The following is a 24,769-nucleotide window of genomic DNA, read 5'->3' on the forward strand; positions in this document are numbered from 1 at the left end:
AGACATGAATTCTACATTTGCTTTAGAGCAAAAAACAGCTTAAGTGCTAGATGGGCCAGAAACCCAAACAAATACGTTGCTGGCCTCTCTAGCACTGAAGAGGTAAAAAAAAAAAAAAAATCACTATCACATGAAATGGAGTATGCCAAGCGTGGCCAACATCTGTCCTCAAGGACCACCAACAGGTCAGGTTTTCAGAATATCCCTGCTTCAGCACAGGTGGCTCAATGTGCCGAAGCAGGGACATCCTGAAAACCTGACCTGTTGGTGCCGTTTCAGACCTGGAGTTGGCCGCCCCTGGTGTATTGCGTAACGATCTCAAACCTGGCCCAGTAAACCATAAAGCTATATTAATATGAAACTTGAGCTTTGTAGAAACCTGATTGAGCCACCTGTGCTGATGCAGGAACATCCTTAAGACCTGTTGGTGGCCCTTGAGGGCTGGCGTTGGCGTTGGCCACCCCTGGGGTATGTCATCAAAAATTCTAGTGAACTTTATTAATCCAATGGAACAAAGGGACCTGCGTGACTCCCTCAAAATTTTGGCTTACAACACTATTCTATAGTTTGTATTTCAAACTTTCGCCGAATGTGAATGTCAATGAGAAATTCCGAAAATTAAACGTAATTGTGGTGTGGTACAAATACATTTAATCTTAAAGCAAATATTTCCTAAAATCCCCTGCTAGGTTATACTGTATGTCATGTCTAAGTTTACAGGAGTTTGGTCAGCACTATTTGCCAATGATGTACGACTTCTTAAAAAACAAAAAAAAAAGAAAGAAATTGCTAAAATTATGACTGGCATTGTAAGTCCTAACTTTATCAATTATTTCTTTTTTTTTATTGTCTGGTTTCATATAAAATACACGAGACAATTCATTTCCCAGCAGGGTTTGTAAAAAAAAGGAATTGCTAAGTGACAGCAGTATCTCCACTGGCGCTGTACATACTTGGGTGGATTTGCTCGAAAACGTCCGGCTGGGAGGTCGCAAAGATCTCAAGTAGAAAAGGCTTGTCTGTGGTTCCATCAATCATCTGAACCCACCGATATAACCAGAAATCTTCACTATCATCTGTAGAAGAGAAAACATAACGTTTTAAAGGAGCAACACTACCTTCCCCCTTTTTTTCTTTTCTTATTTGTATACTGTATGTAAAGCCTGTGACAATGTATAATTGTACATTCTTACCTAAACTGGCAATTGTTTGGTGCTCCTGTTATACATCTGTCAAAATCCTGATTGCGTGACTAACCTAATGGCCGCCTTTCAGTTTCAATCAATCCTTCAGTCAATATTATTTAGTACTAAAGAACGGATTTTTTTTTTTTTTTTTTTGAAACCCCATAAGATTTCACATGTTTTGCTGCTTTAAACACTAAACACATTGTAGGCTAAAATAAATATTCAGAAAAGGTAGAACATATAGCGCTGGGACAAAGAAGAAAAAAAGAACAGATCATTGTGTCATCTGTGGGGGGGGAAATAGAGACAGCCCCACTCCCATTTGCTCTCTGCAAATTGCCCCCACATATAGGAGTTCCCAATCGTAGAAGTCTGAACACCACCATTCCCATCAACTGGCTGTCGGTTCCTTTTCCACCTCCAGCTTACAGCTCTAAAGAACAGCAATCTTGTGAGTTCTTTCAACAGAGAGCTGCTGATCCATTGTCCCCCACAGGTGATCCGTTCGCTTGGCTTCCTTGTCCCAGCCCTACAGGTTCCACCTTTCCTGGACACGTAGCTTTCTCTCTGGGTGAGACCGTGAACCTGAGCTGCAGAGACTGATAAGGAATTGCAGTTTTTTCTTGGTCTATTTTCACTTGCTTTGTTACAAATCCGTGATTTTGTTGAACGGCTTTATTTCCTTTCCTAAAATAAATGTTCAAGGCAAATGTCACAACGGATCGATACAATTTAAGTACCTCTCTTTCTTATTCGTTCGCCTCTTCCTACGTAAGTCACAAGCCCGATGACATCACAGACTCGATTATGAGGTAGTTTGTTTAACTCCAACCTATATTTAAAAAAAAAAAAAAGAAATGACTACATGTAGAGTGCTTTTTTTACTTGGACTAGGCAATTATATACATCAGGCTACAGGAAAGGATATAACTAGAATTCAACGCTTGTTGCATGTATGAATTACTAGGTAGGAATTGTGGACACTGGAGTAGGAGAAATAATGCCCTAACATAGACCCATAGAAACTGAAGGATAGAAATGAAGGATAAAGAGAACAAAATAACGACTTATCATATTCCAACAGAAGTTTAGCAGAACTATTGCAATATATTTATTTAGGGTGGCTGACGAATATATATTGGGTATTAAACCACTGCTTCACACACATTGATATTTTTTTTATATAGGCTACGGATAATAGCATATAGGTATAGTTAGAATAGGACAGAATACACTAATTGCCAGCCAATAAAAAAAATAAAAAGTTAATAGGCGAGTGAGTAATGCCCCAAAATATGCTTGGAAAAGTATAATACATATATACACATACATACATATACACACATCTCTTATGATTATAACACAGGTTAAAAAAGTATGAAAAAGCACAATTTATACAGAAGTGGATTTGATCATTGTTGTTATGCCACAGATTAACCAACTATTGGTCCAACCGTATGTAGAGGGAGAGAGGGGGTGGCCCGGTATTAAAGGGGTTGCACCCCATTTGGCCATCCCCTGACCTCACTAGGGAGACAAGGGGTTAGCTGGGCTGAGGTCCAGAAATGTGATTTAACCCTTGTTATGACATGAAAATGTGTATTCCCCTGTTCCCATGTTTCATTGTAATATCTGGTTTAATCAGTGTCTGCATCACACACACTAGAATCCATCCGGGAGCACAAGGGTTAATAGTTCTTCAATGATTATAGCTCTTTGTGTAATTTTCCCGCCTTTTCAGGCACCATTTTGCAGGGTCCCATAGGCCGCCATTGGGGCTCCATGTGTTTCAATGGCGAATCTTGCTGTTTGGGTCCTGTTTCCTGTGAAGACCAGCAGATGGCGTCCGAGAAGAGGAGCGCCGGTTTCCCATTGTAAGTCAATGGGCATATTGACTTCAATGGAGAATCCTCGAAGGAGCTTTCCAGGAACGAGTTGGCTGCCGTCCAAACCGCAAAACCGCAAAGCGGATACATTTTCAATAAGAGAGCTTTGATCACTTAGCAGTCAAGTTCAACGACAAGTGGCGTCGGAATAAACAGTTCTAGAGCACATAGAAATAAAATTCTTTTTGACCAAAGTTCCTAGACCTCCCCCCACTCGACCACAACCGGGTCCCCGAATCCTGGACCCCTGATAAGGGTCGAACCGAGAAGAGCGGGTCGCGCCATAGGCTCCAATGGCGGTGGCAGAAACAGCTCAAAAAAACGGCTAAGTGTGAAAAGCTGAAACTTGGGAATCCATAGCTCCGGTTCCGGAGGGTCCAGAGGATCAGGGTTTGGGGTATCTGTAGTCACTGCTCCGGTATCGCTGCAGAACCATCCTTGACCCTCTTGGACCAACCCGATGGAGTATGGACCCCCTTGAAAGTTCGGGACTTTTCCCATAGATTCCAATGGCGGCCAATCTCCATTGACCGGCTATGGCGGAAAACCCCCATTGACTTCAACGGCGGCGCAGCCCCGTTGAAAGTCTATGGCGGCGGATTCTCATAGCCGCCAACGGCGGCGGTTTGCCTTTGAAAGTATATGGCGGCGGAGCCCGTTGTTTTCAATGGGGATTTAGTGAAAAACCGTGATTTAATTTACAGCGGAGTTTTTTGTATTAAAATAGGAAACGGTTAAAGGTGTATTTGTGTAACTCCGGTTCCGAAGGTCGTAGCAAGTCTCAAATTGGACCATAGGGTGTCCCAGTTCCGGCATTGAGAACTGGGAAGTTTGGACCTGCTGGACCGAACGGAACCGGATATTTTAATATGTTTGTGTTTTATCTTTAATACTGTGTCCCAAAGCAGGGATAAAACCCAGAGGAAATTCCTTTGCATCCCAGGGTAGCATATGGCCAGAGAGGCGACCCAATGTCTAGGACTTAAGTATGGTTCAAAGGATTTTGTCACCTCCACTGTTTACATGAGGGCGGAGATTACTCAAACCAGAGCAGTCTTTAAGTGTCCCAGTTAATACCTTACAACAAAGAATATCCTGCCAGGAATCCAATCTGGTAGACTAGCTGGCATTCCTGATGCAGATGAGGGGCTACAGAAATGAGACCCCAGAGTTCGAATGCGCATGTACCAACTAGCAGGGGGGCATGGATCAAAATGTGTTCCCACGTTAATGAGTGGCTAGAGGTAATTGAAGACCAATCACCTGTACTTAATGTTAAGGATAGGGTTACAAAAAATATATAAATCGTGGTAATCCCTATCCCCTTTGTCTTCTGATATCATCTGAATTGTTACCTGATTGCGAGAGAATTGCTATGCAACATACTTCTCATCCCCCATCCCCAAAGTAAGTGTATTTCTTGTCTTGTTACTGTACTATATCGTGTGTTCACCTATCCAAAGGAATAAATACAATTTATTATATCTAAGCCTCGTTCAGTTCAAACCCAGTTATTTGTGTAAATTACAACCTGTCATAAGCTATCGTCACACCGTACTGCAGTTTCTGTTTGAGAAAAAGGAGTGAAACAAGTAGGGTGTGTTCCTCTGGGCCCTGCCAATGTCTCTGCGGGTGCCATTATTGACCTGTATATGACAGATTAAAGCTGCTTGGAACTATACGTTGCCCTTAATACTTCCTTCCTGTGGGGAAACCCGGGAAGGGAGGACAAGAGGTCTAATACTGCTGATATACAATAAGATCACAACATGTGCATGAGGCGTTTTTTTGTATGCATCTATGTATATATTTATATAGCGTCATTAATGTACATAGCGCTTCACAGCAGTAATACACGTGACATCTACTATATATTTGTGAAATCACTGTATGTCTGCGTCCCAAGGGTCAATCGCATTGGACCTTGGGCCTGTCACTCCTGCTCAGGCCATGCCCGCCCCCACACACCTCTCATTGGCCTACGTCCAACACCAATGCCACACTGTCCCACCCCTCACTGACTCTCATTGGCCTGCGTCCAATGCCCGCCCCCGCACACCTCTCATTGGCCTGCGTCCCACCCCTCACTGACTCTCATTGGCCTGCGTCCAATGCCCGCCCCCGCACACCTCTCATTGGCCTGCGTCCCACCCCTCACTGACTCTCATTGGCCTGCTTTTCACAGCTATCAAAACCTTCACGTCTGCTACCACAGACTGCCGAATCAGGTACAGCAGTGTTTCCCAAACTGTGCGCCGCGGCGCCCTGGTGCGCCGCGGCTTGGCTAGAGGGGCGCCGCGATCAGGGCCGCCAGCAGCGGGAAACAAGGGCTGCTAGCTCATTTAAAAAAAAAAAAAAAAACCTCTGAGGGGAAGCAGAGGAGCGGTCACGTGACCGCTCCCATCCAATGGGGCTGCAGCCTGCCCGGCATTGCAACTGCAGAGCCACCAGACAGCACCAAGGTGTGTGTGTGTGTGTGTGTGTGTGTGTGTGTGTGTGTGTGTGTGTGTGTGTGTGTGTGTGTGTGTGTGTGTGTGTAAAACGGGCTTCAGGGTGTGTGTGAAAAACGGGCTGCAGGGTGTGTGTTGTGTGTGTGTGTGAAAAACGGGCTGCAGGGTGTGTGTGTGTGTGTGTGTGTGTGTGTGAAAAACGGCCTGCAGGGTGTGTGTGTGTGTGTATATATGTGTGGTGTGTGTGTATATATGTGTGGTGTGTGTGTGTGTGTATATATGTATATATATGTGTGTGTATGTATGTGTGGTGTGTGTGTATATATATATATATATATATATATATATATATATATATATATATATAATGTGTGGTGTGTATATATATATATGTATGTGTGGTGTATATATATATATATATATATATATAATGTGTATGTGTGGTGTATATATATGTGTGGTGTGTGTGTGTGTATGTATGTATATATAGATATATATATATATGTGTGTGTGTGTGTATATATATGTATGTGTGGTGTATATGGATGTGTGTGATGTGTGTGTGGTGTGTGCGTGTGAATATATTTATCAAAGTTGCACAATGTTAATAAATAATTTATTCTCACATGTCTTTTTTTTTTCATTTTTAAATATTATATAATGTACACACACACACACACACACACACACACACACACTGACAGCTACCAAGTGACAAACACACACACACACACTGACAGCTACCAAGTGACAAACACACACAGTGATACCCGCCTTCCAAGCGCGCTTGCTGTCTCCTCTGCCAGGCAGCGCTGATTACAGATGCAGGGGCTTTGTGCATCTGTTCAGCCCGGCTCAGCGACGCTGAGAGAGGGAGGCCCGGCGCGCACGCTGGAGGAGCAGCACCGGGAGACTGAGAGAGAGAGTGAGGTCAGAGAGAGAGTGATGTCAGAGAGAGAGAGAGAGTGAGGTCAGAGAGAGAGAGCGTGAGGTCAGAGAGAGAGAGAGTGAGGTCAGAGAGAGAGAGTGAGGTCAGAGAGAGAGAGAGAGAGGTCAGAGAGAGAGAGTGAGGTCAGAGAGAGAGAGAGAGAGAGAGTGAGGTCAGAGAGAGAGAGTGAGGTCAGAGAGAGCGAGTGAGGTCAGAGAGAGCGAGTGAGGTCAGAGAGAGAGTGAGGTCAGAGAGAGAGAGAGGGAGGTCAGAGAGAGTGTGAGGTCAGAGAGAGAGAGAGTGAGGTCAGAGAGAGAGTGAGGTCAGAGAGAGTGAGGTCAGAGAGAGAGAGTGAGGTCAGAGAGAGTGAGAGTGTGTGAGGGAGACACCAACTGCGCACTGCAACTGTTAGGTATGTATATACACCTTTGTTTTTACTTTGGGTGCCGCGTAAAAATCCTGATCGCCTTGGGGAGCCTTGAAAAAATTCTGATTGCCTTGGGGAGCCTTGAACCGAAAAAGTTTGGGAACCACTGAGGTACAGAATCTACACACAACGCACAAACACAGCACACACACACATTCACACAACACCAAACACTGCAGACTGCCTCTTCAAACCCCCCCTCCCCTCCACTCACACACCATGGCAACGATGTCCCTCCCCCTATCCCGCTACCTCACACAGTGTAGCTCCCGCGAACCGCACAGCACGCCACATCTCCTGCACCTCACACAGCTCCCTACCGCAACCGGACCGCGAGGCCCCCTACCCCGCTACACCATGCCACCAATGTCCCTCCCCCTATCCCGCTACCTCACACAGTGTAGCTCCCGCGGACCGCACAGCACGCCTCACATCTCCTGCACCTCACACATCTCCCTCCGCAACCGGACCGCGAGGCCCCCTACCCCGCTACACCATGCCACCAATGTCCCTCCCCCTATCCCGCTACCTCACACAGTGTAGCTCCCGCGAACCGCACAGCACGCCTCACATCTCCTGCACCTCACACATCTCCCTACCGCAACCGGACCGCGAGGCCCCCTACCCCGCTACACCATGCCACCAATGTCCCTCCCCCTATCCCGCTACCTCACACAGTGTAGCTCCCGCGGACCGCACAGCACGCCTCATCTCCTGCACCTCACACAGCTCCCTACCGCAACCAGACCGCGAGGCCCCCTACCCCGCTACACCATGCCACCAATGTCCCTCCCCCTATCCCGCTACCTCACACAGTGTAGCTCCCGCGGACCGCACAGCACGCCTCACATCTCCTGCACCTCACACATCTCCCTACCGCAACCGGACCGCGAGGTCCCCTACCCCGCTACACCATGCCACCAATGTCCCTCCCCCTATCCCGCTACCTCACACAGTGTATCTCCCGCGGACCGCACAGCACGCCTCACATCTCCTGCACCTCACACATCTCCCTCCGCAACCGGACCGCGAGGCCCCCTACCCCGCTACACCATGCCACCAATGTCCCTCCCCCTATCCCGCTACCTCACACAGTGTAGCTCCCGCGGACCGCACAGCACGCCTCACATCTCCTGCACCTCACACATCTCCCTACCGCAACCGGACCGCGAGGCCGCGGCCTACACTCACACACCATGGCAACGATGTCCCTCCCCCTATCCCGCTACCTCACACAGTGTAGCTCCCGCGAACCGCACAGCACGCCTCATCTCCTGCACCTCACACAGCTCCCTACCGCAACCGGACCGCGAGGACGCGGCCTACACTCACACACCATGGCAACGATGTCCCTCCCCCTATCCCGCTACCTCACACAGTGTAGCTCCCACGGACCGCACAGCACGCCTCATCTCCTGCACCTCACACAGCTCCCTACCGCAACCGGACCGCGAGGCCGCGGCCTACACTCACACACCATGCCACCAATGTTCCTCCCCCTATCCCGCTACCTCACACAGTGTATGACAACACCTACCACTGGAAATCAGATGTTCGTTGAAATAAAATATGTTTTCCTAACTATTTTACTGTCTGTATAATGTACACAACACTCACCCACACAAAACCCCCTCATACACACACACACACACACACGCAAACATCCTGTCATTCTATGCCACACACTACACTCAAAAACATGCCATTTTTAACATGTGTATGACCAACAACACGCACTCACACACGTCACACACACAACATGCCTCATACACACACACACGCCATCACACACCAGCAACACACACACATGCTCTCACACACACATGCTCTCACACACACCATGCCACCGATGTCACTCCCGCTATCCCGCTACCTCACACACTCTACCTCCCGCGGAACAACCAGCACGCCTGACATCTCCTGCACCTCACACATCTCCCTCCGCAACCGGACCGCGACGCCGCGGACTACAGTCAAACAGCATGCCACCAATGTCATTCCCGCTACCTCACACACTGTATGACAACACCTACCACTGAAACTCAGCTGTTCCTTACAATAAAATATGTTTTCCTAACAATTTCACTGTCTGTATAATTTATTCTAAAACACTTCTCACACCACCACTCACACACAACACTCACCCACACAAAACCCCCTCATACACACACACACACGCAAACATCCTGTCATTCTATGCCACACATAACAACAAATCACACCTCACCTTCACCCTCATAATACACACACTACACTCAAAAACATGCAATTTACAACATGTCTATGACCAACAACACGCACTCACACACGTCACACACACAACATGTGTCATACACACACACATGCCATCACACACGCCACATACACACATGCTCTCACACACACCACACACCATCACACACAAATACACAAACACATGCACACACACACACGCACTCAGCAACGCCACACGCCCTCAACCACGCAACACACGTACTCACACACACACACACCAACCAACCTCCTCTGCTGATACAACACACAAAACAACACTTCAACATAACCTTAACTACCACACACAACACAACCACCACTAAACAAACACACACACCCAACCCACTGTTCCAATAACCTACCCTTCACCATACACACTACACTGAATACAATGCACATTTACACGTCTCACCACCCACTCCCATTGCACATCAACATCCCACCACACACAAACATTAACAACAACACAACACCTCCGCTACTAACACACCTAGCACAATAAATCACCTCTTCCTTTCAATAACATATTTTACACAAAACATTACTATTTACACATCTGTCTAATTTATTGCACACAAACACTCAACTAACCAACACTGACACACACACACACACCACACACTCACTATCACATCACACACTCACTCATCCACACACACACCCCACACAATCAACAATCACACACAATAATTACATACACACACTATTCTGCCACACACACAGCCAACATTAACACAAAACAAAAACACACACAACATTTCAACACCTACACAAACGCACACCAAACACAAATAAATACCCCTCACCTCACACAGTGTAGCTCCCGCGAACCGCACAGCACGCCTCACATCTCCTGCACCTCACACATCTCCCTACCGCAACCGGACCGCGAGGCCCCCTACCCCGCTACACCATGCCACCAATGTCCCTCCCCCTATCCCGCTACCTCACATGAGTGAAGATATACTTCACAAAGCACAGAGACACAACCCATCACTCAATGTTACCTTTTCACCTGACATTTTCAACGAGGTACTCATATTGTTAGAAGATACATGTCTCTCTATCAATAACAAAACACTACTTCAATTAGGTCTAGAAGCTCCCCAACGTCATCATCACGATGTACTCAATACAGACCTTATGCGAGAGAAACAATACAATATTTCCATACTACAAGAATATGTTGCCACAAGAAAACCAATGTTAATTCCACAACAACTTAACACCTATGACAACATCATGCAGCACATAAACAACGAACAAGGTGCAATCCTGTTTCTTGATGCTCCAGGTGGAACAGGCAAAACATTTCTCATAAATTTACTCCTTGCAGAAATAAGAATGCACAATCATGTTGCACTTGCACTTGCATCATCTGGCATTGCAGCCACTCTTATGGATGGAGGAAGAACTGTGCACTCAGCTCTTAAATTACCACTAAACATTGCTCATGAAGAAAACCCAACATGTAATATTACCAAGACATCTGGCCAAGCCCGTGTTCTTCAAATTTGCAAACTTATTGTTTGGGATGAGTGTACCATGGCGCATAAAAAAGCACTTCAAGCCCTTAATAGAACCTTGCAAGACTTGCGTAACAATAAACAAATAATGGGTGGTGCTGTCATTCTTTTAGCTGGTGATTTCAGACAAACACTTCCAGTCATACCACGATCCACACCAGCAGACGAACTTCATGCATGCCTTAAATCCTCTATTTTATGGCGACATGTCAAACATTTTCCATTAACAACCAATATGCGAGTCCAACTTCTCGGCCACTCAAATGAACAACTTTTTGCACACACACTTCTTCAAATAGGTGAAGGCACTTTACCTACTGACTTAACATCAGGTGAAATTGCTTTTCCCACACATTTTTGTCACATGATGACATCACTTGAAGATCTCATACATCACGTCTATCCAAATCTCTTACACAATTACACAAACCACCAGTGGCTCTGTGAAAGAGCCATCCTTGCTGCCAAAAATACTTCTGTCAATGACATCAATCATCAAATTCAAGACATTATTCCAAACACAATTACTCAATACAACTCAATCGATACAGTTGTGGATTGCGATGAAGCCGTTAACTATCCACCTGAATTCCTACACTCCCTCGAACCATCAGGGATGCCACCACATCATCTTCGCCTCAAAGTTGGAGCACCCATCATGCTACTTCGCAACCTACACACACCTAACCTTTGTAATGGAACCAGACTGTGCATAAAAACATTGATGCCCAACCTAATTGAAGCTACTATCTTAACTGGCAACGCCAAAGGCCAACATGTCTTCATCCCCCGCATTCCACTCATTCCTACAGACATGCCTTTTACTTTCAAACGGCTACAGTTCCCCATCAAACTAGCTTTTGCTATCACCATTAACAAAGCACAAGGACAATCTATAAAGTGCACTGGTATCAACTTAGAATCACCATGTTTCTCCCACGGCCAGTTATATGTTGCGTGCTCTAGAGTTGGATCCCCCCAACAATTGTACATCTTTGCTCCAACTGGAACTACCAAAAATGTCGTTTACAAACAAGCATTACAATGAACATTGACTTTCCTCAATTTCCATGAACTCTACATATTGCCATAAGAAATTACAAAAAAATGAAAGACACTCAATACACTACTGTCATCTTTTATTACTACATTATTTTACAACACACACTTTAACATTACATCAAATACACTCCTCTCAACAATGGACATTCACATCTTTCAAGAAGCATTTCCAACAATAACATTTTCAAAAATAACTACCGTAACAACTAACATACACTTCAAACATTTGCCCTCATATACATGTGCTTTCTACTACTGTTGATTTACAAACACAATTCTAACTAATATTACATAACATTGGCATCACATTACAACTTTCACATACAACATTTACACATACTTATTCACACTTCACATCCCGGGCAACGCCGGGTTTCTCAGCTAGTAATAATATAAAGAACAAATAACATATAATGGGAATAAGCGATTCACTGTCCCGAAGAGCTTACAATCTAATTGTTAAGTAGGAAGAACGTACAGGTACAGTAGGAAGGTGTTCTGGTAAGTGCGTCTGCAAGGGGCCACGGTCGATGTATGTTTGTGTGGGATTGGGTTTCTCTATAAACTGGGGAGATGTTTCCAATATATTTGTGTGTACTTAAGCATACACTGTTAACCTGCACTTGAGAAGGGTGAGCCTATAATATGTCCATTTACACAAGTGGAGTCACAGAAAGAAATGTAAAGGCAGGCTCATTTACCTTGTGATAAACTGATACTTGACATCTGGCAATCTCCACTCAGGTTTCACGAGCTTTTCTGGGATAATATTAAAAGTGGATGGAGGATCACGGGCATTCAAGCTGATTTCTGGAAAAGAAAATGCACAGTATAAGAATTTGTATAGGCTGCTTTACTCTGTTACTGTACAGAACAAATATCTGTCGGTTTTACCGAGCCGTGAACAGGAAGCGATACGTTAATTTCTGCGTTCCAATGTAATGAGCAAGTAGTATGATGTGTAAAAAGGGATTTTCCACACGCAAATTGAACTTCACAGCTCTGCTACACAAAGATCTCAAGAGGTTGAAATTACCAAGTAACTCGGTCCTGTACAGGTACTAAATTATGAATTATTCAAATTATACAAGCGTTTGCTCAGTTGTATTATTTCATGTTTCTGTGAATCCGCTCGGGGCATAAATATTCTATATTTGGAACGGACACATTGGAACACATTTCTTGCTTGAAGACACAAAGTGAATATCTATGATATTGCTTGTCCTAGGTTTAGAAACAAACTTTGATGTGTAATAAAAAGTAAAAGCAGACCACTTAATCCATCAAGGCTTTACTTCTCAAGAGATTATATATATATTTTTTATTATTATTTATTTAATTTTTTCTTCTCTAAAGACAAGACACTCACTCACTTTGTAGTTGGTAGAATTCATCCTGGGTGCATACCGTCCAAAAGTGTCAGATGGAACAGTAGAAAACAGGACAGGTACTCCAAAATACAGAAAGGCGTTTTTTTATTGTCTCAATATTTTGGCTCACACTAGGGTAAGAGTGGGAAACACCAGTCCTCAAGGGCCACCAACATGTCAGGTTTTCAGGATATCCCTGCTTCAGCAAAGGTGGCTCAGCCACTGATTGAGCCATCTGTGCTGAAGCAGGGTGTGACAGGGTGAATGAACGTCACCAGCCATATACCTGGCAAACCTATGTTTAGGCTTGCAGTGCAGCAGTGACGAGGTTAAGTTTCAGTTGAGAAGGGCTACTTAATTAATCTGACCCCAGCTGCATAATAAAGGTGTTTTAAAACACCCAGGCTGTACACACATGCAAGCTAGCTGGTCAGGAGACAGGACTGATATACTGAAGAGATTACTGCTATACGGTCTGTTTTTCAAAGTACATGTGTGATAACTGTCTGTGTCCTGCATGCTGAAGAGAAGCTGCCTTGTTTTCTATGCTGAAGAGAAGCTATTTTGTTTTTGTATGCTGAAGAGAAGCTATTTTGTTTTTGTGTGCTGTATGTTTTTAAGGCTCAATAAATAAGCCTTATCAAGAGAACCCGCGTGTGTGGTTGCATGTACCCTGCAACACAGGGATATCCTGAAAATGTGACCTGGTGGAGGCCCTTGAGGACTCGAGTTGCCCATCCCTGAGACAATAAAAAACACATTTTTGTATTTTGATGTACCTGCCCTGTTTGAGATAGATATAGATATATACATACACATATACATCACAATGTGACAGTGTGGATTTCTATTGGCTGCCAGTGTGAGCAGTTTCCACTCTCCCCCCCATCCCCCCAAATAATACTGGCAATAAAAAAAAAAAACTCAAATATCTCAAGGCCCCCCTGGAATAAAATCAAGGGGAAAAGAAATGTGAATTCTAGAGGGATTGTTGCTTTACATGGAACAAGGAATATTCTATCTTTATCCATGCAGAATACCCCATCTGGCAGTATTCCTGCAGAGATATATCCTTAAACTCTAGATCAGCGGTGCGCAAGATTTTTCTGGGGGGGCATGGGCGGTTGCAGACGTCCCGCGCTCTTCCCCAAGGCATTTAAATTAAATGCCGGGGGATCGCGTGAGGCCTCTGCAACTCAACTTACATTGATTCAGAAGGCTGCTGTGACCCGTCGCCATGGCAACACAGCGGCAAATGATGCCGCGATGCCATGTGACGTCACATGACCGTTGCCATAGCAACATGGCATTAAATTACGTCAGATGACGCCGGCACAAGAGGTGAGGGAGGCGAGGCGCGAGCACGGGGGCGGGAGAAGGCGTGGGGGGGCACAACTCTAATAGTTTGTGCGCCCCTGCTCGGAAAATGGTTTACTTGGATATGTTGGATACCTTTGAGCAAACTGAAAGGAAGAAAATTAAAGCAAAAAGTTATTTAACACCTGTGACTAGATGCGTATGAAAAATGTATTAGGGAGAGTGAATTGAATGAGGGGGAGAGGAGAATATAATAAATGACAATATAATTACTACAGCCAGGGCAGCCCACAGGGGGGGGGGAGAGAACCAGGACAAGTGTCCCGGGCCCCGTGGCTGCGGGGAGCCCGGCTGGCTGTTGTTTTAGTTTGTCCCGGAACTCCTTTGCCCGGCTGCCAGTCCTCTTGTTGCCGCCGTGTCCCAGCTCTCCCCAGCTGTGGGCCTCCCTCACTGACAATGTCCCAGGCTTGAAGCTGGGCCTATCTCCGATATGAGAGAGAGGCCCGGCGTGGGACAGTATCAGTGAGGGAGACCCGCAGCTGGGGAGAGCCAGGGCACCGCAGCAACAAGGAGGATCGGCAGCCGGGCAAGAATGGCCCAACTGCTTTGCCCGGCCGCGGTGCCCCCGGCACTCCCCAGTTGCGGGCCTCCCACACTGTCCCGCGCAGGGCCTCTCTCTGGCGTCGGTGCGTGCACAGGCAAGAGAGTCCCGGTTCGGGAGAGTGAGAGAGGTCCACACAGCGTGAGAAATGGGGAAGCCCGGCAAGATTCCAGCAGCAGCTGGGGAAGAGCCGGGGCAGTAGAGGCCTGAGACCATCCCCAAGGTAAGTCTGTATTTTGTATATATTTGGGAGGAGTGCAGTTTTTATTTTATTTTTTTATGTATTTGGGTGGTGAGTAGGGTTGCCAAGTGTCCAGTATTCAACTGGACTGTACTGTATTTGAACACTCAGTCCAGTAAAAAATTAGTGGTATTAGTGGTACCCCTCTGAACACATTGACCTGACCGGCTTGGGGGGGCCGCGGGATTTCCCAGAGCAGGGAGAGAGCAGGGCTCTTCATAGGGGGCTGAGCATCTTCCTTCATCCTGATTGGCTGCATTACACAGCAGCAACCAAAAGGAGGATGTCAGGAGCCTTGGGGGTGGGGCCATGGAGGAGGAAACAGCATGGAGTCGAAAGAGGGGTGTGTGTGTGTGTGTGTATGTTGAGCGCGTGAAAGCACCGTTTTGTCCTGTAATTTTGGAGAAGCCACCTGGCAACCCTAGCGATGGGGGGGGGGGGGGGAGTGGGGATGTTTCTATGTATTTAAGGGGTGGGAGGGTTCTATGTATTTGGGGGCTGGGGGGTTGTATGTATTTGTTGGGGGTAGGGAGGGGTGTGTATGTAATTGGTGTGTGAGGGGGGTTTGCATGTATTTGGGGGTGGGGTTTTTTTGTATGTATTTGGGGGGTGGGAAGGTTTTTTGTATCGGGGTGGGAATGGAGGAGGGGGCTTGCGAGGTGTGAAATGAAGGGGCTCGCAAGACCGCCGACACGGAAGAGAGGGGCCACAGTCGTAACTCTAGTCCTGGGCCCCGGGAAATCCGTCTGCAGCCTCTCGTAAAGTATACTCGAGTTTCAAAACGTTCAAAGCACTCAGTACTGTAACATCTTCTCTGCCATTGTAAACTGTTTCATAATATATTATGTGTTGCAAACTGAAGACCAACCATCTGTGGAAAGTCGTATGACAAATATTATAGATTACTCAACACGTACTTTTGTAAAAGGCTACTAAAACCGACATGGAAATGCAGCATAAATTCTACAAGCAGCACTGAATGAAGGCTGAGATACAATTAGGAGATTACCATATCTGTCTGACTAAGATTATAAATTATAGGGGAAGCAAAATCTATGTTCAAAAGACTGAGCAAACTGAACTGCATTTATGAAGGCTGATCTGTAAAGGATACATTTTATTTTTCATTAACAAAACAATTCACAGATATAAGTCATCTACAATGCCATTCTGAACTAGGAGCAGAATATATGGGCTCAGCCAGTTGGAGGCGATGGATCATATTAGCCGCATTGCAAGGCGTCTCACCCTGGCGGTTTCCAGCTATCCTACCCCTTGTAATAAGGCCCTTGACTCATCCATCAGACTCTGACAAGTAATTTGCTTAGTTCATGCAGGGAAACAGAAACAAATCCTATCTACTTGTCAAAAACAGATCGCTGAAAAACAGAGAAGGCAATATAACTTTCTGTGGCAAGGTTTGTGGTAACAAGCTATGCATGTCTCAACAGGCTCCTCACTGGGCAGCGTTAGCTTTTGTTAATTTCATCTAGTGATTGTAGTGTAGAGGCTAATAAGTAGTTTTAATTTCTTCAATAAACACGCAAGTCTTTCAGTTTAGTAGTCATTTTTCATATGTCGAATAAGAAATTCACCTTGGCACCTGTCAGTCTTTGCTGAAGGTTTATTACTTCAGCAAAAAAACAAACAGGAAATCTTGACTAATGTTCAAAATTGTTTCCAGCATCTATGACGGGGGTGGGCAATGCCAGTCCTCAGGGGCCACCAACTGGTAAGGTTTTCAGGATATCCCTGCTTCCGCACAGGTAGCTCAATCAGTGGCTCATTCAAAGACTGAGCCACCTGTGCTGTTTTCAACTGAGCCACTTGTGTTGTAGCAGGGATAGCCTGAAAACCTGACCTGTTGGTGGCCCTTGAAGACTGCAGTTGCCCACCTGTGTTCTATGAGGTGGACCCTTTGTAAATGCACCCTTATGTGGCTCTCTTTTGATATTCAGGCCGAAATGTTTACAGACTTTTTCTTGCCCTTCGCTTAAACTTTTGTTCAACTGTATTTCTGAAATCAAGAAAACACCTGGGTTTAGAGAGCTCAATGTCAAAGTCAATTTCCTATACACTGCACTAACCCGCCCACACCTGAATCCGTTTATGTTTTTTGCACCGGAGAGTGCATTTCTCATTTGTCCTATTTGCCAATCAGATCTTGGATTTCTATCATGTAAATCTTATAGGGACACAAAGAGCTTTTAATTCCAGTGCAATTTAGTACCATAGACAGACACCAGCACTATATACACTTACTTTTATGTGTTTTACTTTACTGATCAGTAACTAATTCAGTTAGATACAGACAAATACAAACCTGGGTAAAACTGGCATGCATACAATCAAATTTACTGTATGGTAGCAGGTTTGAAAAGGTCTAAAGTGATTTACATATTAAAAAAGCAATCCAAGGAGGCAATTGTTTTTTCATTTTTTTTAGGGTTGAAGCAAGGCGTCTATGGAGCGGAACCCCGTTAATTTCAGCTCCGTGTGCCCCCTGCTTCTGGAAATACTTACCTGTGGATTAGATACCGGTACCCGCTCTCGACTACCAGGGTTCACACTATGTCCTCTGTTCAGAGATCTCAGGCCCTGCAGGCCAATAGGAAGCCGTCAAATCATCGGTGCAGCTTCCTATTGGCCCATGTAATGTGGGAGCTTCAAACTTGAAAGCCCTCCTTGCTGAGCCAGAGCAGCTACCGGCACCTACTTCAGGAGGTAATTATCCCCGGAAGTAGGGAGTCCCAGAAGCTGAAATTAATGCGGCTCTATATTAAAAAAAAGTTGGCTTGGATTGCTCCTTTAAGCATTTCCCTCCTGGTGGGGAACCTAATGTTGTTATGAAAAGTAACAAAACTCACACACACACACGGCTGTAAATAGTAGACACAAATATCAACTTTTAAGGTCATATTAAAATAATAATAGAAAACGCTCAAATAATGTTCTACAGCCATTCTGTACCGAAATATTCAATGACGTATTGTTGCTTTTGAATAGAAACTCAAAACAAATGAACACGCCCATCACATTTCTTGAATACTTTACCAAGTGAAGGCAATCTCTTGACCTGCGAGTCTCCTGGTGTCGGGAGGGTTCTGTTGGGGTAGCTGGTTTTGACGGCATATTGCTGAAGCAGGAGAACATTGCCAACCCGAAGTGTACAGAACCATTCAGGACACAGAGAGTTCCACAACACAAGCGACATCATGCCCGAGTGATCAGCAACCTCAAAATAGGCCTGAAAACAAATAGAAAACAGATACACTAAATAAAGCCCATTATCTGCTGCAGGGATCTATTGCCTTGTGAGGGTTATGGAAAACAGACTAAAAATGAAGCGGGAGCCCCTATAAATGGCATATGGATGAAAGACTATTCTGTCTTGTGCAACCTCATGTCCCAAAAACCTTGTTAAAGAAACGTCAAACATTTGGCCCAACTTTCTATTGAGATTGGCATAATCCAATCAGTGGCTGCCGAAGCCACATGAAGTACAGGTGGAAACCTGCAAACAATGTATGCACCAGGCAAGTGTTCATTATTTATTAAACATTTCAACTAAGAGCATATATGCCAGGGGTGGCCAACTCCATTACTCAAGGGCCACCAACAGGTCAGGTGTTCAGGATATCCCTGCATCTCCCCCCCCCCCCTTGTAAAAACAGAGTAATTTACCTGGTACGGCATATCAATTTTCTTTTCTGGTTTCCCAAAATAACGAAGTCTGGATTTGTGCATGATTCGTACAAGTAGAGGTGGTAAGGTTCTCTTGCATCTCCAAATCATTTCCAAATGCAGCAGGGAAGATACTTTGGACACTGTTAGACAACACAAACTCACATTGTGAAAAGAAGTACTATTCATACATGGATTCTGAAATATTACACATTCCAAATCTGGTCTTAATTATCCCCAAATTAGGAGAACCACATAATGCCAAATATTCTCAGTTGGAAGTAAGTACCAGGATGAATCAAAATTAGTGTCCATCAAAACAGAGGCCTGCAAAATAGATCGCTAAAGGCAGAAAGGGCTTGACCAGTCAAACTGACCTACTTAATTTACTGTACTTACATTCTGCTGTTACTATTTGGTTGTCCGTTCATAATAAAAGAGGATTCACAAACATCTAAAAGTTCCCCAATAAGAAATGGGTAACATCTTAATTCTGTGTGGAGGCGGATAAATACTAAATACAGGTTGGACAAAATGTTTCATGACATGTTTACTGTAGAACTTGCTAACAGACACAAAGCAACAGGCCAAACAGTGATAAGGTCCATCCGACATGCAGACCTGTCTGTGGCTTGTTCTAATGAATGTTCTTTTAGGTTCAACTGCTGTTATCTGCAAGTATGCTACTTACAATTCTAGGTCCAGATATTCAAAGTAGAAAAACAAAGAACAATGTCTGTTGTCCTTTGGTACCAGAACTGATGGAAGCAGCAGATACTACTGTACGCAGCATATGGAAACACTAGGAACTGGCATGTAGCATTCAGCTGACTTCCAAAACTTACAGGTAAATGCGGTATTACAAATACCCTTCAGGTGTTCCTTTTTTATATATTAATTTGGAGCATACTATACCCAAACCGTGTTTCTGTATGTTACTACTCAATACATAACAGAAGACACAGCAATTATCCATTCACATAGCTCTATCTTCCTTAACATTTTTGTTATGATCACATATTATTAAAACTGCCATTGCATTTACAGTGCATATATTATTAAAACTTGTCTTACATGCATAGTTCATATAGAGTACATTATTCAAACTGGCATTACATTTATAGTTTATATGCCATACACTTATAGTACATGTACCTGTAACATTGAAACTCGCCTTACATTTATACAGGAATTATAGACATTTCACAGATTGATACTATCATCACACATTATTGATATTATCATCACACATTATTGATACGATTATCACACATACAGCACACATTATTGATACGATCATCACACATACAGCACACATTATTGAAATGACCATCACACATTATTGATATTATCAACACACATTATTGATACTATCATCACATACAACACACATTATTGATACTATCATCACACATTATTGATACTATCATCACACATTATTGATACGATCATCACACATGCAGCACACATTATTGATATCATCACACATACAGCACACATTATTGATATTATCACACATACAGCACACATTATTGATACTATCATCACACATTATGATAGGATTATCACACATACAGCACACATTATTGATACTATCATCACATATCCAGCTCACATTATTGATACTATCATAACACATTATCGATCTTACCATCACATTCCCAGCCCCATCCCTCCCCTTTAAAACACTTACCATCCACACCCAGCTGCCCCTCTGCCTGCCCCATGTCTCTCCACATATCCCCATAGGGGTCATCATTATTCCACAGAGGCAGGTAATGCTTCCTGCTACCTCTCAGCGGCAGCTCACCTGTGTGCCCCTGCTGTACCGCGCTCAAGTCAGTGTCAGTATGAGGAGGAGGCCCCTGCTGTATCGCGCCCATTTGAGTGTCAGTATGAGGAGGCCCCTGCTGCATCGCGCCCAGGTCAGTGTGAGTGTGAGTGTGAGTGTGAGTAGGGGGGGCAGCGGTCACCTCCAGCTCCTCCACACACACCAGGCCGCAGCCCAGCTTCCTCTCCTCATACACATAGGAGCAGCGGGTGATGCTGACATGCAGGCCGCAGCGCAGCAGGTTCCTGTGCACCAAGGGGTTCAGCTGGGGTGACAGGCCCCATGTCCCCCGCGCTGCCCCGTCTGTTATGGTCACATCGTAGCAGTAGTGAGGCGGCCCGCTGCTTTCCCCCAGGTAGCGCTGCACGGCCAGCACCAGCACGGGCACCGGCTCCCGCAGGTCCAGCCTCAGGCCCGGGCAGCCCTTCACCCTCTCCAAGGTGCTCCGGATCCAGGAGGGCGCTACGAGGCCTACTGCGGGGGGCAGGCCGGGGCCTGGCCTGGAGAGCGGGCCGGCTCCTGCCACCTGGAACTCAGTCACCTGCGCCAGCTTGGGCCGGGGCACCGACAGGGGGAAGCCCCCCGGTTCTAGCGGCCGCCCCGGTGACCGGGTTCCGGGTTGAGCAGCCCCCCAAATAATAATAAATAAAAATCACCACTATAAAATAAATAAATAAACGCGCGGACCAGCACAGACTGGCGCCAATCCGCGCGTTACCCGGGCAACCATCAAGCCATCATGGCGATTGTCACGTGACACACAGGGACTCTTGTCTCGGGGAGGTGTGTGTGTGTGTGTGTGTGTGTGTGTGTGTGTGTGTGTGTGTGTGTGTGTGTGTGTGTGTGTGTGTGTGTGTGTGTGTGTGTGTGTGTGTGTGTGTGTGTGTGTGTGTGTGTGTGTGTGTGTGTGTGTCATACAGACAATAGGAAATCCCTCTTATAAGGGACACTATGTGCTCTCACATTTAATCTTGCCTGTAACTGTTACATGCGCACGTAATAATATATTATTTTTAACTGCCCATGAAATGCCTGTAATGTACCCCCTGTGTTCAGTTAATGTACAGGCAGGCCTCGGGTATCCAACGGAACCCGTTCTGGAAGTAGCGTTGGACAGTGAAACCGTTGTAAAGTGCGTCCCATGGTAATCAGTGACGGTGAGCGTTGGATAACGCGTTCAGGCGTCGAAAAAAGGCCCATAGGGTTGCATTGTAAAGCGTTGGATATGCCATTCGTTGTAAAGTGAAACGTTGGATAACGAGGACTAGCTGTAACCATGTATTGTCATCATCATAAGGCTGAGTCCCCAGTCAGCACTGTGGCACGTGCGCCCGGCGGGGGGGGGGGGCAGCGCGTGCACAGCACTGCGGTCTGAATGAAGGTTTGCGACGGGAGGGGGCGTGGCTGTGGGTTTGCGGGGGCATGGCCATGACGTCCCGCGGCTGGTTCGCCCTCATTGGCTGAACCGCCGGTGGGGGCGTGGCCACGCCTCCGTCGCGAATGCCAAACTCAAATTCCCCTGCCTGCCTGAAAACCTGTCGCGCACTGCTGTGGAAAGGTGCGCGACAAGGTAGGAACTGGGACCGGAGTAACTGGGGGGGCGGGGCTTGATCGTACAGCGCACGCCGAGCCGTGCGCTGTAGTAGTTAGTGGGACCGCAGCCTAACTCTGTGCCCAGAACATACTTGATAACGAGAGGTGCCCAGAACATACTTGATAACGAGAGGTAACTCAATGTATTACTTCCTACTACTAAAACACTGCTCTGGCCCCTAGCGAAAGGGGAAAAAATGATAGTATGTCCACAGAGTTATTGGTATCTCGAAGCAAATTTATGGATCAACTATGCCCATTTTACCATTGGGTGATGTGTTTAAACGGACTGCTAATTGAAGCTTCCCTTTGGAGAGCACTACAAAGCTGGGTGTCCATATATACAGCTTATATTGTGCAGCTATGCCGACCAATAATTACGATCTGATTTATAATGCAGAGAAAAATATGTTTGGGAATGATTTATAATGCATTTTAAAATTGGATTATGTCAGGGATTCTCAACTCCAGACCTCAAAACCGCCCAACAGGTCAGGTTTTACGGATATCTCTGCTTCAGCTCTGCTGGCTCAATCAATGACTCGGTTGAAGAGCCTGCTTCACCACGAGTGGCTGATTGAGCCACCTGTGCTGAAAAAGGGATATCCTAAAAACCAGACCTGTTGTGGGGTCTTGAGGACAGGAGTTGAGAATCCTTGGATTAAGTAATATAAACAAGTGGACCGCTATTTGAAGTGTACCCCATATAAATAATTTTAAGTCAGCGATTAACAGCACTGTAATGTCTGGTACTCATACAGCCTATATTTTGTATTGTGAATATGCTGATTACGATTTGCTTTACAGTGAATTTTTATGTCATACCAAATGATTTGAATAAGTGGATTGCTATTTAAATGGCTCCCTTGACAAAGAGTTCAAGCCTGGTATTTACATACAGTACAGAGGTTTCTTGTGCAGTACGGATAGGGTGAGTTTTTCCTGACTTTCAAATGTATCCCAAAACATATTTAATATCTGTGGCTCCTTATGGTAACATATTAATATATATATTAATATATGAACAAAAAACAAACAAAAGCGCAAGCTCCATAGCACGTAACTGAGTAAAAAATAAGGTACATTTATTAAAAAAATCAGCAACCCATAAGAATGTGCACTTACAGGATTTTAGACAGAACCATTCGTGGGAGAGAAATCTCTATTGTGGTCATCTGCGGTGGTAGGGTGAGTCCCAGGTTTGCAGAGTGGATGTAAACAGCCCAGGTTCACCATGAACTCCTATCCCGAATTGGCAGCAAGATAAAAAGGCATCCAATGCCTGCACGTCCTTTGCTCCCTCATACAATGGTTGCTAGCACTTGAAATTACCGCCAGCCGGAGCGAAGGGAAGCCAGGGACTCCAAATACACCAACATCATCTCCTGACTAAGTCGCCGCAGTGTGACGAAACGCGTAGAGCTGTGACATCATCGCGTTTGTGTTGGTGTATTTGTATATATGTATATGTGTGTAATGGGGATTTCACAGTCCCATGTCCATCTATGATGTAGAAACACTGTTATTCATTTACATATTTGATACGTTTATATAAAATAAAAAAAATAAAAAACAGCATACAAGGGGTTAAATGGACTATTTAAACATGGACTGCATCAATCCCAAGTGACATCAACCAGCGTGACGTGACTGAGAGGACTTCAGCAGTCAGAGGAACCGCGAGGGAGGTGATTCCCACCAGCATCGTTGGTCAGTTGGACCCACGAAGGAATTCACTGATGTGCTCTTGTGAGTGCAATCATTTCATAATTTATATCGCATTACAATGAAGGTTCATACACCATTGCTGGCCTTTGGTGTGCTCTTCCATGTGTGTGTATAAACTTCTTCAAACTTGGGGGTTTCTAGAGCTCATACATGGTCCTCTAACATTCAAGGACTCCCCACCCTCTCTGGGTCCACCCGGTCAATCTTGGGAAATGATAAGACCACTGGGTCAGGGCTCGCTCCAATGGCCAATAGAAAAGCTTCAACTTCATTGGGAGAGGACCTTGCGACTATCTTGTGGTGACCACAGCTGTCATGTTTGTAGGCTTTTTTTTTGTTGTCAAAAACGGCAAAAACAATAAAATACAAATATCTCCAAAAAGTACAGGAGGATTCCTGCTTTAATTCTGTCTGTCGGGAGGTTCATGTCAGGAGTGTTATCAAAATATTTGTGTGTGGAAGTCCTTTAGAACAATATAGGTACAGGGTGAGATGCTCATGTCAACCAGTGTCTTTTGTCTTGTATAGACAAGGTACTTGGTCATCGTGAAGGTCCATCACGTAGATCAGGAGTCTCCAAACGGTTGTACGAGTCCTAATAGAACTACACAATGTATTTTATACTTCTGTCATTCCTCAGCCTCCAGCTGCATCAGAGAGAAGGAAAAGGGCAAAGAGAACCTCC

General features: G+C 45.2%; 1 protein-coding gene across 1 annotated transcript in view; it reads right to left on the bottom strand.

Annotated features, from left to right (window-relative positions):
* RADX (RPA1 related single stranded DNA binding protein, X-linked) overlaps positions 1-21,403 on the bottom strand; it is a gene marked incomplete at its 5' end in the record, with an annotated part of 37,846 nt that extends 16,443 nt beyond the window's left edge. Inside the window, 6 exons of the mRNA XM_075572668.1 lie at positions 954-1,076; positions 1,928-2,019; positions 12,421-12,529; positions 18,303-18,495; positions 18,933-19,075; positions 20,626-21,403. Of these exons, the coding sequence (XP_075428783.1) occupies positions 954-1,076; positions 1,928-2,019; positions 12,421-12,529; positions 18,303-18,495; positions 18,933-19,075; positions 20,626-21,403 (1,438 nt within the window). The remainder of the gene's footprint in view (positions 1-953; positions 1,077-1,927; positions 2,020-12,420; positions 12,530-18,302; positions 18,496-18,932; positions 19,076-20,625) is intronic.
* Between the last annotated feature and the right edge of the window lie 3,366 nt (positions 21,404-24,769).

Source organism: Ascaphus truei, chromosome 16 (genome assembly GCF_040206685.1).
Source record: "Ascaphus truei isolate aAscTru1 chromosome 16, aAscTru1.hap1, whole genome shotgun sequence".
NCBI classification, from domain to species: Eukaryota; Metazoa; Chordata; class Amphibia; order Anura; family Ascaphidae; genus Ascaphus; species Ascaphus truei.